The sequence below is a fragment of the Corvus hawaiiensis genome, chromosome 35 (genome assembly GCF_020740725.1).
Source record: "Corvus hawaiiensis isolate bCorHaw1 chromosome 35, bCorHaw1.pri.cur, whole genome shotgun sequence".
In the NCBI taxonomy this organism is placed as follows: domain Eukaryota; kingdom Metazoa; phylum Chordata; class Aves; order Passeriformes; family Corvidae; genus Corvus; species Corvus hawaiiensis.
In genome coordinates, this window is record NC_063247.1 from 773,908 (window position 1) to 788,661 (window position 14,754).

General features: G+C 52.8%; 2 protein-coding genes across 2 annotated transcripts; one reads left to right on the forward strand and one right to left on the reverse strand.

Annotated features, from left to right (window-relative positions):
* Positions 1 to 3,689: 3,689 nt before the first annotated feature.
* On the forward strand, positions 3,690 to 6,982 carry LOC125319005. The gene is made up of 2 exons (XM_048289970.1): positions 3,690 to 5,112; positions 6,167 to 6,982. The coding sequence occupies exons 1-2, from the start codon at positions 4,287 to 4,289 to the stop codon at positions 6,478 to 6,480; spliced, it is 1,140 nt and encodes a 379-aa protein (XP_048145927.1). The 5' UTR covers positions 3,690 to 4,286; the 3' UTR covers positions 6,481 to 6,982.
* Positions 6,983 to 11,686: 4,704 nt separating this feature from the next.
* On the reverse strand, positions 11,687 to 13,968 carry LOC125319003 (zinc finger protein 551-like). Its single transcript, XM_048289968.1, has 2 exons — positions 13,958 to 13,968; positions 11,687 to 13,771 (listed from the first exon to the last, which is right to left on the reverse strand). The coding sequence occupies exon 2, from the start codon at positions 13,755 to 13,757 to the stop codon at positions 12,513 to 12,515; it is 1,245 nt and encodes a 414-aa protein (XP_048145925.1). The 5' UTR covers positions 13,758 to 13,771; positions 13,958 to 13,968; the 3' UTR covers positions 11,687 to 12,512.
* Between the last annotated feature and the right edge of the window lie 786 nt (positions 13,969 to 14,754).

Genomic DNA, 14,754 nt, shown 5'->3' on the forward strand with positions numbered 1-14,754 from the left:
TTAATGCATGGTACAGCTTCACGTTCTTTGCTGGAATCCACTTGGTTCCTTCACCTGTGGAGAGACATGCAAATCCCTTTCCCCACATTATAAGATCATAAGGTCTTTCTATTTTTCCTGATGCTAAATTCTTAATTAGAACTGGGGGGTGCTCTTTCAGTTTTGCTTTTTTGTTGTTTAAGAAATGTCTATAAATGGAGGGTTCAGGCTCTTCTGCAGAGCTGTTCAAAAAATTAAAAACATACAAGGCTTTATTCAACCTTCTTTGAGGTGTAGCCTGGGCTTCTCCCCTTTTCTGTTGATTTAAAATGCATTTTAAAGTTTGATGTGTTCCTTTTAGGGTACTTTTTGGCAGTTGCTTAAGGTATGGAGAGCAGATACCACTGTCCTTTATTGCTTTCCGCAACTCTTTAATCTCATGGTGTGGGATAGCTTGCCATGTTCTAGGACCACCAGCTTGCTGGCTGAATAGTACAGGCATAGCTAAAGGATTTAGATTTTCCTCTTTGCAAATTTGGCGTCTGATTTCATGCCAGTCTGTAAATTGAAAATTATTGAAACATTTTTGGGGGTTGTCTACTTTTGGGATTAATGCAGGCGAATCTTCAGGGTTTAGTGTCTCTTTCTGAGTTGAGAAGTCTGTCCCAAACACTGGGGGGACACCAGAGCTGTTTGGGTTGGTTCCGGGAAGCGGCGGCAGAGTCAGGGAGGCAGGCGGCGGAGTCAGGGAGGCAGGCGGCGGAGTCGCGGGAAGATGCGCGGCTGGTCCCGGGAGCGGTGCTGAGGTTGGAGAAGTTCGAGCGGACTGATACCACTGGTCCAGGAGTTGCAGCAATTGCGCATGCGTATGTTGCGTCATCAGGTCCGCACGGTAGGCTGTAATGGCGGCAGTCTGTGTGGCAGATGGTTCGGGCGGAGCGGGAGATGGCAGGACTGCAGAACCAGGGGCTGGGGCTGCGGTCGCGGGAGGCAGGAGGGCTGGTGGCTGGATCGCGGCGTGCTGCTGCTGGAAGCTTGTAGGCTGGGCTGGGGCGGGTGGTGGCGGGGCTGCAGTGCGGGGAGACGGAGCTGGAGCAGGGGCAGGCACGGGGGAGACTGCAGACATCTGTGCAGGCAGTGCGGTACCGGGACCAAGTGGCTCGCGGAGCTGGGGCGCTCCCAGCGCAATCGATGGTGTGCGGGGATCGGGGAACCGCACAGAAACGGCAGCAGAGACGGGAGTAGACACAGGCGGCGGCTGTGCCGCAGGGCCGGGGGACCGCTCGGGGCGTGCTGTGTGCGCTTGAACGGCAGGGTGGGGGGGGTAGGGTTCCTGCGGTAACGTGCACAGGGGGTGCAGGAGACAGCAGGACGGCCGTGGCCAGCGCTGTGGGCACCAGTGTTTCGGGAGCGGCAGGGGACTGTGAAGACGCAGCAGCGGCGGACGCGGATGGAACAATGGCTATCATCGGCGCCGTGTCGGGGGGGGGGGACCTGGGGGGCTGGAAGAAGGGTCGCCGCTTGGCTTTGGGGGGGGCCAGCTATAATGGCAGCCATGGCCATAACCGGCGCGGCTGGGGGAGGGGTAACGCCCGTAGGTAGCAGGGGGGTAGGCGCTGGTCCCGCAGTGGTACCGCCGGGGGGCGGGGCCATCATGATGTCAGCAGCGGGGGGTGGGGTAGCAATGACGGCAGCAGGGGGGGGTGGAGCCGCGATGACGGAACCGGGGAGGGGGGCACGGGGGGCAGGGGCAAGGGGCGGGGGCCGCGGAGACGCTGGCACTGAGGGCGGGGGCCGCGGGGGATGGGGCAGCGGGGGCCGCGGGGGATGGGGCAGCGGGGACGCACGGGATGGCGGGGATGGCGGGAGGGGCCGTAGGGTCCGGTGGGGTGGCTGGGGCCGGGGGTAACGGGTGCGGGGGCCGGGAGCACGGGGGGCGGGGCGGCGCGAGTCAGGCGGACCGCGGGTATCGGAGCCGCGGGGTCCGGCGGAGGGGCGGGGGCCATGCTCCGCTGCGGGCTCGCGACAGCAAGGGGCGGACTAGCAGCCGGAGCCGGGCTCAGCGGGGTGACTGTTGCGGGCGGCGCCACCGCGGCAAACAGCTCTACCAGCGCTCTGCAAGCTGGGAGCAGCTGCGCGGCTGCCATATCCCGGTAGGAGATATTATTAAAGAGTTTAACTCCAACTGTGTCCCAAAAGTCTCTTGTAAAGACGGCTGAATGGTCAGCATTTGGGAAATTAAGTCGGGTCCATTCTAAAAGATTTTTTAGCTCGTGTTTAGGCAACTGACTTAGACCAGAGCTTATAAGTAAATGCTTAAGTTGCTTATAGAGATCTCTGTCATGGGCAGAGTGGGTTTGTCCCATTTTTTAGACCAGTATGATACTCACTTAGGTGATGTCGCAGGAGCAGCGTCCTTACTCAGATGTCTGTCGTGGGGGGCTGGCCAGGCACTCCACTCAGCACTCAGGACGCCGCTTTTCGGTCCTTTCCCAGAGCTCCGATTTCAGTCGTCGCTTGACAACGGCTTTCCGTGCTCAGGACCTCACGGGTGGGTCCGCACTGAGCTGCAGTGCAGGCGGTGCTCAGCACTACTCGCCTGTGCTCGGGGCGTGCGGCAGATTTCCCTCAGCAGAGCTCCAGTCAGCACTGCTTGGCAGCGTGTCCGTGCTCGAGGGGTGATACGGCAGACCTCCTCAAAGAGCTCCAGGTAGCCGCTGCGCAGCAGTGGCTGCCCGTGCTCGAGGGCTGCCAGGCAATTGCCTCCAAGAGCTCCAGGTAATCCCCGTGCTCGAAGGCTGCCTCAGCAGAATTACAGAGCTCCAGCTATTACGATGCGCAGCATCGGTATGCCGTGCTCACGACAAGTTCTAGGTGGCTATAACTGGTCTTTTAGTTACCGTCCATGGAGAAAAGTCCTACAGATGGAGAAAGCTGAACCGGGCGTTCAATCACGTTGTGCGCCAGGCTGCAGGTGCTGGGTGTGGGCTCGGCAATCACGGTGGGCGCCAGACTGTAGGTTACGGGGGTTCTGGGGTCCAGTCGGGACGGCCGGACGTAGATGGTGACGGATGGAGACAAGAGATCTCTATAGGCAGGTCTTGGGACACAGTCGGTTTATTGTAAAAGGCGTGGGTATTGGGGCACTGCTCAGAGCTGGTAGACTCAGCTCTGAGCAGGCCCAAGAGAGCAAGAGAGTAAACAGGTGAGAGAGAGAGTGTAAGAGCAAGAGTAAGAGCAAGAGTAGAAGTGGAAGAGAGAGAATGAATAGAAGAGAGAGAATGTCTGAAGTCCTGGTTACAATACAATAAATCATCTTCTGTACTGAATATTCTAATTGTCACTAACCAATCTAATACAAGATACAAATCCTATAGCATTTACATACAGCCTATAAGAGTTCTTATATTACCATAGAGTGTTACATCTTAACTTCTAAAAACTACTCTTTGGACCCCTTCTGCTGAGCTAGTAGGGTCTGCTCTGACCCTTGGACCTGTTTGCAAGCAGAGGGTATTGTTCCATCAAGAGGGGATTACTTCAGTGGCCATACCATTGTTTTCTAGTTGTTCAGTAACTAAGACCTGGTATTTCAAAAGTGGCTTTCATTTCGATGTTGCCTGTAGTTTTCATATTCCCAAAATCTTTTGTCAGGCAATCACATTTACAAGGCTTTCCTGTTTCATCTTCCCCAACAGTAGTGAATCCTTACACACTTTTGACAACACTAACCAATGAATTAGGGTGGTTCACTGTTTTAGATGTCAAGGATGCCTTTTTCTGCATTCCTGTGCATAAGAATAACCAAGAACTCTTTGCTTTTGAGTGGGACAATCCTGAAACAGGGAGAAAGACCCAGCTCACCATGACAGTTTTACCACAAGGATTCAAAAACAGCCCGACCATATTCAGAAACCAGCTGGCAAAGGAGCTTGAGGACTGGAGGAAACAAGAACCAGGAGGAGCAGTTCTCCAGTATGTTGATGACATTTTGATAGTGGCCAAGACACAAGATGACTATATCAAGCTCACTTTAAGTCTGTTGAACCTTTTAGGCCAAAGTAGGTATCAGGTCTCGAAAGAGAAGCCACAGGTTGCCAGGGAAACAGTAGTATACCTGGGCCTGGAAATTTTCCGTGGACATCAACAACTCAGCAGAGAATGGAAGGAAGCCATCTGTCGACTTCCAGAGTCCCATACCGTAAGGGGAGATGCAGGCCTTCCTGGGAATGGTAGGTTGGTGTCGCCTATGGATATCAAACTACAGTCTATATGAGGTCCTTAGAGCAGCTTAAAAAGGGACAATCATGTGGACAGAGAATGCCAGGGCTGCATTTAAACAGCTGAAACATTGCCTGATGTCAGCCCCAGCTCTGGGGCTGCCGGACTTGACTAAACCTTTTGAACTCTTTACACATGAGCAACTGAATGTTGCTCTGGGGGTACTGGCACAGCACCTTGGAGACCAGCGAAGAGCTGTGGCCTATTTTTCAAAACAACTAGACAATGTAGCCCAGGGTTGGCCAGGATGCTTGAAAGCTGTGGCAGCAACAGTCCTTCTGATACAGGAGGCCCGTAAATTCACCCTTGGGCAGCACATTGTTGTGTATGTACCCCATGCAGTGATAAATGTGCTGGAGCAAAAGGAAGGACACTGGCTCTCCCCTAGCAGGATGCTCAAATACCAATCTGTGTTGTTAGAACAGGACGATGTTACTCTAAAGACAACTTCTGTGGTAAACCCTGCGATGTTTTTATCATCCACATTACTTGACAGTGTGCCTGAACATGATTGTTTGCAGTCAATAGAGGAGACTTATCCCAGCAGACCAGACCTGGAAGATGTTTCTTTGAAGGATCCAGACTGGGAATTGTACACTAATGGGAGCAGCTTCAAGAAAAACGATAGGAGGATGACCGGTTATGCCGTAACGACCTCAGATAAAATCATTGAGGCAAAAGCCTTGCCTCCAAATGTATCATCACAGAAAGCTGAACTCATTGCACTAATGAGAGCTCTAGAACTGAGTGAAGAGAAGAAAGTGAACATATGGACTGATTCCAAATATGCCTTCAGCGTTGTGCATGCCCACGGAGCTATTTGGAAGGAACGTGGCCTGCTAACTGCTCAAGGTAATGAAGTTAAGCATGCTAAACAAATTCTTGCACATTTACAGAGCATTTGGAAGCCTACGGAAGTGGCTATCATGCATTGCAAGGGTCATCAAAAAGGGAAAACAGCCTCTGAACTGAGAAATCGTTTTGCTGATGAAACAGCAAGGGGGATTGCAGAAAAAGGCATTTTTGCAATAGTACTACAGGAAGAGATAGATTTGTCATCATTTACCCCAAAATACGATCAGAGGGATCACAAATTAATTAATTTCAGCCTTAAGCTGAAATCAAAGAAAGTGGGTAGGCTGTTACCCCGGTAGGACAAATTGTAGTTCCACCCCTGATCCTTCGGGAAATAGCCCAATGAGAGCATGAAAGTACCCACTGGGGAACAGAAAATCTTTTAAAACATTTGAGGAAAGTAGTGATAGGGAGAGGGATGACTGATATTGTACAATCTGTAACAAGCAAGTGTGAAACCTGCTGTAAAAACCCAAGCAAGAGAGTTGTGTTAAGAGTGACAAAACCAGGAGATCTCCCGGGAGATTATTGGCAAATAGATTTTGCTGAGATGCCATGCAAAGAGGGATGCAAGTATATACTGGTACTGGTTGACATCTTCAGTGGGTGTCGCACCAACACAGCAAAAGAAGTAGTGAAAGCTTTGCTCAATCATATAATACCAAGATTTGGGGTTCCTTTGGGAATGTCATCAGATAGGGGACCACATTTTGTTGCAATGGTGGTTAGAGAACTTAGCAAGATTTTGAGACTTACCTGGGACCTGCACACACCATATAAGCCCCAGGCAAGTGGCAAAGTTGAACGCATGAACGGGACCCTCAAAACTCAGATTTGCAAGATTTGTCAAGAGACATCCATGACATGGGTTCAAGCCCTGCCTATAGCCTTGCTGAGAGTCCGCATACAGCCAAGGCGAAGGGACAATATCAGTCCCTATGAAATATTATATGGCAGGCTATACCAGGTTCCACATATCCCGGGGGAAATTCATATGACAGGTAAAAATGATTTGCAGAAATATTTAATGGCTCTGAGTTCCACTTTGCAGAAGCTCCAGAGATTCATCGTGTTCTCCAAACCAATAGGATTGGACACAGCTGCTCATCCGTTCCAGCCTGGAGACTGGGTCTACATCAAGTGCTGGGACAGCGACCCCTTGCAAGCCAAGTGGAAGGGACCATTCCAAGTTTTGCTGACCACTTCTACTGCAGTCAAGGTTGCTGGCAAGGGACCGTGGATTCACTATTCCAGGGTGAAGAAAGCTTCTGCTCCCGAAACTACCAAGAAGACAGAGACCGATACAAATCAGAAAGATGCAGTTTAAACTGTTATTTACATGTTTGCTATTTGCCCAACTGGTAACCATGGTTTAGGGTTCACCCCATGATTTGCATAAGACTGTAGTCCAAAATGTGTCCAAGGTTCTGATGTGGACCAAAGCGAGAGAATTAAGAAAGGTTTAGATGAAATTCGGAAAAGAACTCAAATTCTACATGGAGTAGCTTCTAGAAATAACACCTTCAATTTTGATCATATTTTTGATATCCTCACCTCATGGTTACCAAACTGGGCCTGGGTAAAAGAAATATTCATCATAGCTGTAATTGTAGTTATTATCTGTGTAATAGCCTGTGGAGCAGCTGGTTGTGTAAACCGGTTCTGCAAGTAAAGAATAGAGTAGACTAGACAAGGTAGGGTTTTGTTAGTTAGGGGAGAAATGATGCTACGAAGATTTTTTGCCTTTTCTTTTATACCCGTTAATGCCCTTTTTACAACTGCTGTATTCTTAGTGGTGCTTTTTGCCTACATTCTTGGACTTGTTTGTCAAGCTGAGAGACTAAACATTTTAGAAGCTTTGTGGCTAGGGATCAAGTATGCCCCAGACCCCAAGGTCCTCTCCAGAACACATTCTGTAAACTGATAGAACCATCCAGGAGAAGGCTCCTTGGGGAGGGGGGCTCATTCAAGCCTCTCATTGGGGAATTTTTGATAGATATGCTAATTAATAAAACCTATAATGTCATACCAGGTCTTTTGGGGGTGCATTGCGGAGTGCATTTCAGTGCATCTGACCTGGATGTGTGCACCTAAGGATGCTTAAAATAAATATCAAGATAAAATCCTTTTTCCCCTTCTAACCGGTTTTGACTCTTGATTTTAAGACCAGGAAAAGGCATCACCTGTACTCTCACAGAAAGCAAACAGAGAGGGAACACGCTACCAGGACGGGACCTCCCAGCTCCAGACACTTGCCACGACCCAGCTCCAGCTGATGCCGCGTGGCGCAGGGCAGCGTGAGCTTTACGGTACCATCCGGCTTCCCTCCAGGGTCAAACAGGTCGGGGGACGAGGGGCCATCTTCTGGTTCTCCTCCCCCAGCCCCAACAGACTTACGGTCGCTTGGTGGCAGTGCAGAAGGGCTTGGCACAGTTACTGCGGTGGCACAAGCGGCTTTTTTTGTCCGGTCTCCGGGTGCTGCATGCACCACGAGCGCCTTTACACACTGTCCTCCATGGATACAAAAGCTTTGTCAGCACTGCGTTGCCACGTGTAAATCATCCCACAACATGTCCTCTAAAGCGTCCCATGTCTGAGGATTAAAAATATTGGTCCTATCTAAAGTTGAATCACAGTCTTTTACTGAAAACAAGAGTCTGTTCAAATCTGTAGACTCAACTTTCCTGCCATGTTTCTTTATAACCTGTTTTGACGTGTTTGGGATGTTCTGTTCTTGGGATACTCCATCCCCTACGTCCCCCATGGCTCAGCTACAATTTGTAGGGATTATTGCTGGCCACCTTTCCCACTTCTCTCAGCAGCACTTCCAAGTCCCACGGGGCTCACCGACAGACGCACAGATAGGCGTTTAATAAATTCTCACACGGGGACACCATTTGTCGGCGACTGAATCTCGGACCCAGACTGGCAGGGAATCTGAATGGTTTATTCAAAGGAGTTGGTTTTATACACTTTTCTAAGGCACAGTAGTTCCTTATATGGCGTGACCTATCTCGTGTTGCCACATCAGCAACACACTTTGTAGGGGTCTGCCCTGTGACACCTCCTCCCCCAGGGCCCGGTGGAGACAAGCCTCTCTGTGCTGCCTTGTGCTCCTTTGTTCTGCCATGTGTCTTTGCAGGCAGGTTTTACAGCTCACAACCTAATTCTCCTTTATAATTCCCAATACTGTGGCTCCCAGTCACCCCAATATGATCCCAGTCATTTTCAGTTACACTCAGTATGATCCCAGTATGACCCTGGTCACTCCCACTATGATCCCTGCATGGTCCCAGGTGTTCCCCTTCACTCCTAGTATAGTTCCCGGTACTCCCAGTACAGTTCCAGTTTCCCCCAGTATGATCCCAGTTACTCCCACTGTGGTTCCAGTCCTCCCCAGTATGATTCCAGTATGAACCCAGTCACCCTCAGTACAATGCCATTTGCTCCCACCATAGTCCCAGTCACTCCCCGTCTCTCCCAGTATCTCCCAGTAGCTTCCAGCATGATTCCAGTCACTGCCTGTATATCCCAGTTGCCCTCAGGATGCTCCCAGTCACTTTCAGTATGATCCCAGTATGACCCCAGTCACCCTCAGTGTAGACCCAGCTGCTCTCAATATGATCCCAGTTGTCCCCGGTATGGCCCCATTTCCTCCCAGTGTGATCCCTGTATCTCCCAGTTGCTTCTAGCATAGACCCAGTCACTCCCAGCATGATCCTACTCTGATGCCATGATGATCCCAGTTGTCACCCGCATGCTCCTAGTTGCTCCCAGTTCCTCCCAGTCTGATCCCAATTGCTCTCAGTTGCCCCTAGCACAGAGCCAGTCATTCCACATATTCCCCAGTATGTGTCCAGTAGGATCCCAGTCTCCCCCAGCATGGTCCCAGTCAATCCCAGTTGCCCCCAGTGTAGACCTAGTCACTCTCAGTCGCTCTCAGTGTGTTCCCAGTCACTCCCAGTGTGGTTACAGACACTCCCAGTATAGCCCAGTTGCCCTCAGCTTGCTCATAGTCATTCCCAGTCACAGCCACCAGTAAGCTCCCGTAAGGTTCCAGGCTGCAGTCCTCCAAGGCCAGGCTGCTCCAGCCTGGGCGCAGGGCCCTCTGTGAGGAGCCAATTCAGTTTGAGTTCAGCCATTTTAGGTTGCCTCAACTCTGGCTGTCAGGGTTTTCAGAGGCATGCGGGGGCAGGGAGCGTACACCTGCCACTTGCAGGAGGCAGCCACGAGTGGGGGAAGCCTCATCTCTGGGGAGCCTTGGCCTGGCAACACCCCACACGAGGAAGGCAGTAGGAGACACTGTGGAGGGGCTTCTCCAGTCAGGTCAAGGGGAGGTCTCCACCAATGGACGGCCCAGGAAAGTTGGACTGGGCCAATGGTTCCCTGTCCTCAGGCAGCCTTTGGGAGGGGCCGGGGGAGTATAAAACCCAACTACATCAGGGCTCACTGCTGCTCCTTCGGGAGGTCTCGCTACTGCCCGCTACCTGTGTGAAAAACAATGAGCCAATTCAAAAGTTGAAAGGGTTTTATTAACAAAAATTTAATAATTGACAACTACAGACCCCAAGTGGCAAGCTGCCTGCCTACAAAACAAATGAGAGCAGTATTTGGCATTTGGCTACGAGGGTTAGCCAAAGGCACAACCCTCGGGGCTTGTGCAAGGCCTGTTCTCCCCTCCCAGTGTCAATCAGGGTATCTGGACACATTTGTCCAGTCAGGGGCCGAGTTGGTTTGGTCCCTCCCTCATGCCTGCCCATAGGGGCCAGCTCATCCCTCTGGAGCATGCCCAGTTGTTGCCTAAAGGAGGGGCCCCAGCCTGAGTGACACATTCTGGTGGTTTTGACTGGCACTTGCACACTCCCCACCCCCAAGAAGATTCCGGAAAGTTATTCCCGTCAGCCATTTTGTTTTACATTAATCATTGACAATTCAACAGTAAAAACATACTGAACACTAAAGCATCCTAACATACAATCTAACTCTAACCATCACTCTCAACTCCCAGTCATTTTCCAACCTGAAATCAGAGAATGTTAACAGTATTAAACTTGGTAATTAACTCTTTAACCCCTTGAATCAGTAACTCCAAATACAAAAACCAACATCTCCCTTCACTGTTTAAAACATTCTGGCCCGAGCCTGCCTTCTGGCTCTGCTGCCCTCACTGGCTTGCCCTCGCACCTGTCCTGCTTTCCTGTGCCCCTGAGCACCACCTCGCTGCTTTGCCCTGCCTTCCTGCCTGGGCTGCCTGCATCCTTCCGTGCCACCCCGATCTAGCAGTCACTGCCCGTCCTGCCGCGCCAATACAGCTCCTGGTCCTCTCATCCAAGCGCCCACTCACCGCGTGTCCAGGGCCGTCGCCACGGGAGCCGCGCCCATCGAGCCACGCCCTCCAGGAGCTGCGCGGGCTAGGTCGGGCCTGGCTCAGCCACAGGCAGGCAGCGTGCACGGCCCCCCACCTGGGCACCAACAGCACTGCCCTGACCCGCTGGGGGTAAAGCCCTCTTTTTCTCTCTGTCCCCTCTCTCCCCTCTCCCCCACTCTTTTCCCATTTTCCTTTCTTCTGTTCTGTCTCCTCTAGCTGTCTTCTGCTCGGGAAGCTCCTTTTCTTTCTCCTTTTGGTGTCTATAAATGGTTCTCAGTGACAATATTTGCCTCATTTGGCTTCATTCCCTTCTCGACCATCCATTTTTAAAAGAACTCCTCTCAGTTCCCCACAGTGGAACGCGACACCCCCTCTCTCCACTGGATCTTTCACTGGATCACAGCCTCCTCCAGGCATCTACCCGCTCTGCTGTGAGCACCTCCCCTCCCGGCTGCAGGTGGATCTCTGCATCCCCCGTGGATTTCCGGGGACTGTGGGTGGATCTCTGCATCCCCCGTGGATCCCCAAGCTCCTTCACCATGCTCTTTACCACGGCCTGCAGAGGAATCTTGGCTCTGGAGCCTGGAGCACCTCCTCCCCCACCTTCTCCACTGACCTTGGTGTCTCCATGTTGTTTCCCTCACACATACTCACCTCCTCCTCTTCTCTGACCAGAAGCCAAAACTGTGACTTTGTTTTGGTTTTCTTCTTAAATCTGTTATCCCAGAGGCGTTACCAGCCTCTCTCATTGGCCCAGTTTTGGCCAGCAGCATGTCCATCTTCAGAGCCATCAGGGATTGGCACTGCTGGACATGGTGGAAGCTTCCAGCAGCATCTCACAGGAGCCACCTCTGTGGCCCCCCCGCCACCAAAAACCAGGCTGTACCAAACCAATGCAGGAGTCATCGGTGAGAAAAGCTCTGACTGAGTAAAAATTGTTTTCTGCATTTTCTGATTGGCTTAAAAGTGTTGTGGTCTCTGGCACCTGCACATCTCCATGGCAACTGCTGAGTCATCACCACCGCATGCCCTGATTGGCCAAAGGCTACTTTGGGGGGGGGGCTGGGAGCCTCCGTCAAACGTGGGACCCCCACAAGCTGCTTATAACCACCAAAACTGAGAGTTATAACCCTCCCTCAGACACCAGTGGAACCGTGGGGTCACCCCAACCCCCAAAATGAGGCACAGGGCCCACAAGCCATTTATATCCTTGCCCCAGTTTGGTGGAAAGCAGCAAGATCCTCCCAAAAATGGTGTCTCCTCACAGTCACAGAATGAGGAAGGGGTGTCACCTCAGTTTCCTGAATTAGCAGAAAAACTCCAAAAGCCATTTCTAGCCCCCAAAATTGGCAGAAAGCAGCAGGATCTTCCCCAAAATGGGCTCCCTGTGTCCCTCCCTGTGGTGCCCACTCCAAGTGCCAGAGCCACGTGTCATCCCTTGTCTCCCTGTATCCCCTCCTCAGGATCGGGGGGTACCCAAAAAACCCCTCAGGAACTGGGGATAACCCAAATGCCCTCAGATGTGGGGGATACCCAGAAAGGAGATTCCCCCGGCCTCATCATCCCCAGCCTTCAGCTCTTCATTCCAAACCCCTGCCCCCCTCCCATTGCCCATCCCCCACCATGTACCTCCCACTCCATCCAGACCCTCTGAATGCCCATCCAGCCCCTCCTGAAGATTTTGAGGGGGCTGTAGGGTCAAGTACTTTTGGAATGTGACTGAGCCATTTGGAGTGGGAACTGAACAGTTTTCACTGGGATCCAGTGGTTTTGAGGTGACAGATTGAGGCCTCTCATCTTCTGGAGTGCAAAGCAATGGAGAAAACTCTTCCATCTCCCCTCAGAACCCCCAAATCCTCCCAAACATCATCATCCCTGGTGCCTATGGGGATCCAGAAGGATATGGAGAAGACAACCAGCCAGGTGTCTTCCCAACAAGGATACAGCGAATGTCGGTCCTTCAGTGGAGGATGAAGTTGGAGCAGCGGACGAAGCTCTTCCCACAGTTGGGGCACTTGCAGGGCTTCACTTACCGGTGCTTCTGTTGGTGTCTGGTCAAGGCTGAGCTCTGGGTGAAGCTCTTGCCACACTCGGGACACTCATAGGGCCTCTCCCCAGTGTGGCTCCTCTGGTGGATGATCAGCTCAGAGCTCTGTCTGAAGCTCTTCCCACATTCCCCACACTGGTAAGGCCTCTCCCCAGTGTGGAGCCTCTGGTGGACAATCAGGTTGGATCTGTGGCTGAAGTTCTTCCCACATTCCAGGCACTCATAGGGCCTCTCTCTGGTGTGGCTCCTCTGATGGATGATGAGGCTAGAGCTCTCTCTGAAGCTCTTCCCACATTCCCCACACTCATAGGGCCTCTCCCCAGTGTGGATCATCTGGTGGCGGATCAGGGTGGATCTCTGTCTGAAGCTCTGCCCACATTCCCCACACACATAGGGCCGTTCCCCAGTGTGGATCATCTGGTGGCGGAGCAGGTCAGAGCTATACCTTAAGCTCTTCCCACATTCCCCACACTCGTAGGGCCTCTCCCCAGTGTGGATCATCTGGTGGCGGATCAGGGTGGAGCTCTGGCTGAAGCTCTGCCCACATTCCCCACACTCGTAGGGCCGTTCCCCAGTATGGATCATCCGGTGGCGGAGCAGTTCAGAGCTGTCTCTGAAGCTCTTCCCACATTCCCCACACTCATAGGGCCGTTTCCCAGTGTGGATCATCTGGTGGCAGATCAGGGTCGATCTCTGTCTGAAGCTCTGCCCACATTCCCCACACTCATAGGGCCGTTCCCCAGTGTGGATCATCTGGTGGCGGATCAGGGTGGAGCTGTCTCTGAACTTCTTCCAACATTCCCCACACTCATAGGGGCGTTCCCCAGTGTGGATCATCTGGTGGCGGAGCAGTTCAGAGCTTTCTCTGAAGCTCTTCCCACATTCCCCACACTCGTAGGGCCGTTCCCCAGTGTGGATCATCTGGTGGCGGATCAGGTGGGAGCTGTCTCTGAAGCTCTTCCCACATTCCAAGCACTTGTAGGGCTTCTCCCCGGTTTGAAGTGGCTCATGGACCACCAGGTTCGAGCTCTGGCTGGATCTCCGGCCGCCTTCCTGGCACAGGGTGGGTCTTTCCTCCTCACAGCTCCCTGGGCTGCGTTTGCAGCCCCTCCTCCTAAGGGATCTCCAGGTCTTTTCCTCCCTGTTGGATTCCTGCGCCATGGAGCCGCTCAAAACGGCCTCTTCCACCAGGTTCTGCCGTGGGGATTTGTCCTCCCTGGGCTCCATCCTCAGCTCCTTGTCTGGGGGAGGAAGGACAAGGAGAGGATGGGATTTGCCTCCGTGCCACAGAGAAGGGGAAGGAGATCCCCCCAGTCCGTCCCCGGCAGGACGGCATCGGCAGCGGGCTTGTCCTGCAGCCGGGGGCGATGCTGGGCTGGGAGATGGAGCAGGAGAGAGGGGGAAAGGGACAGGGACTTCCTCCTCACCTGCCTGGGGGTCCCGGGGCATCTTCCTCTTCCTCACAGCCTCCTCCTCCATTTGGCAAAGGTTTGGGAATGGGAAATCCTGGTTTGGGGAAAAACAAGGGATGAGCATGTTAAGTTTGAATGTTCCCCTGCTCAAGTCCATCTCTACAAGTCACCGGGCATCTGGGGTCCAGAAAAACCTCCCAAACACCAACATTCAGCCCTGAAAAAGCCTCACAGGAGTGCCCTCTCTCTAGTCCCACCACTCTGATGTTGGGGGTTTCCCCCTGTCACAGCTGCTGGGGATCACGCTTGTATTGGGGTCCCCCATCTACTTGGTCCCCGCCCTCCCCAGGCTGCTGGGAGTCCAGGAATACAAAAAGCTCCACCGTGGGCTCCCCACTTAGGGATGCTGGGGGTTATGGGGTCCAAGGGATCCTTCTCCCCTTATTCTCTGCTTCGGGGTGCAGGGGGTCCAAGGAGTTCCCCTCCCCCTCTCCAGGCTGTCAAGGGTCCCATGAATTGCGGCGCCCCCCCCTCTCTGGGCTCCCTACCTTGGGGTCCTGTGGGTCCAGACTGCCGGGGCTCCCCTGGTCCCGGTACTGCCCCTCTCTGCTTTCCCCACTTTGAGAGTCCCAAGGTTGCCCCCTCAGGCTCTGCCCGCTGCCAGGGCTCTGCTGGCACCGCCACAAGGACCCCTCAAAAACACGTCCTGGGGACCCCCCAATGTCCATGCAAGGGGCATTTGCTTCTCAGCTTTGGAGTTCTTCATACTCCAAACATCCCCCCCAAAAAAACCAGTCCAGGGACCCTCCAGG

Excerpts from the sequence above, each read along its gene's own strand:
- LOC125319005 (XM_048289970.1), top strand. The coding sequence starts at position 4,287 with ATGTGGACAGAGAATGCCAGGGCTGCATTTAAACAGCTGAAACATTGC. Across the intron at positions 5,113-6,166 it reads TGGCCTGCTAACTGCTCAAG|AAGCTCCAGAGATTCATCGT; the intron begins GTAATGAAGTTA and ends TCCACTTTGCAG.
- LOC125319003 (XM_048289968.1), bottom strand. The coding sequence starts at position 13,757 with ATGGAGCCCAGGGAGGACAAATCCCCACGGCAGAACCTGGTGGAAGAG.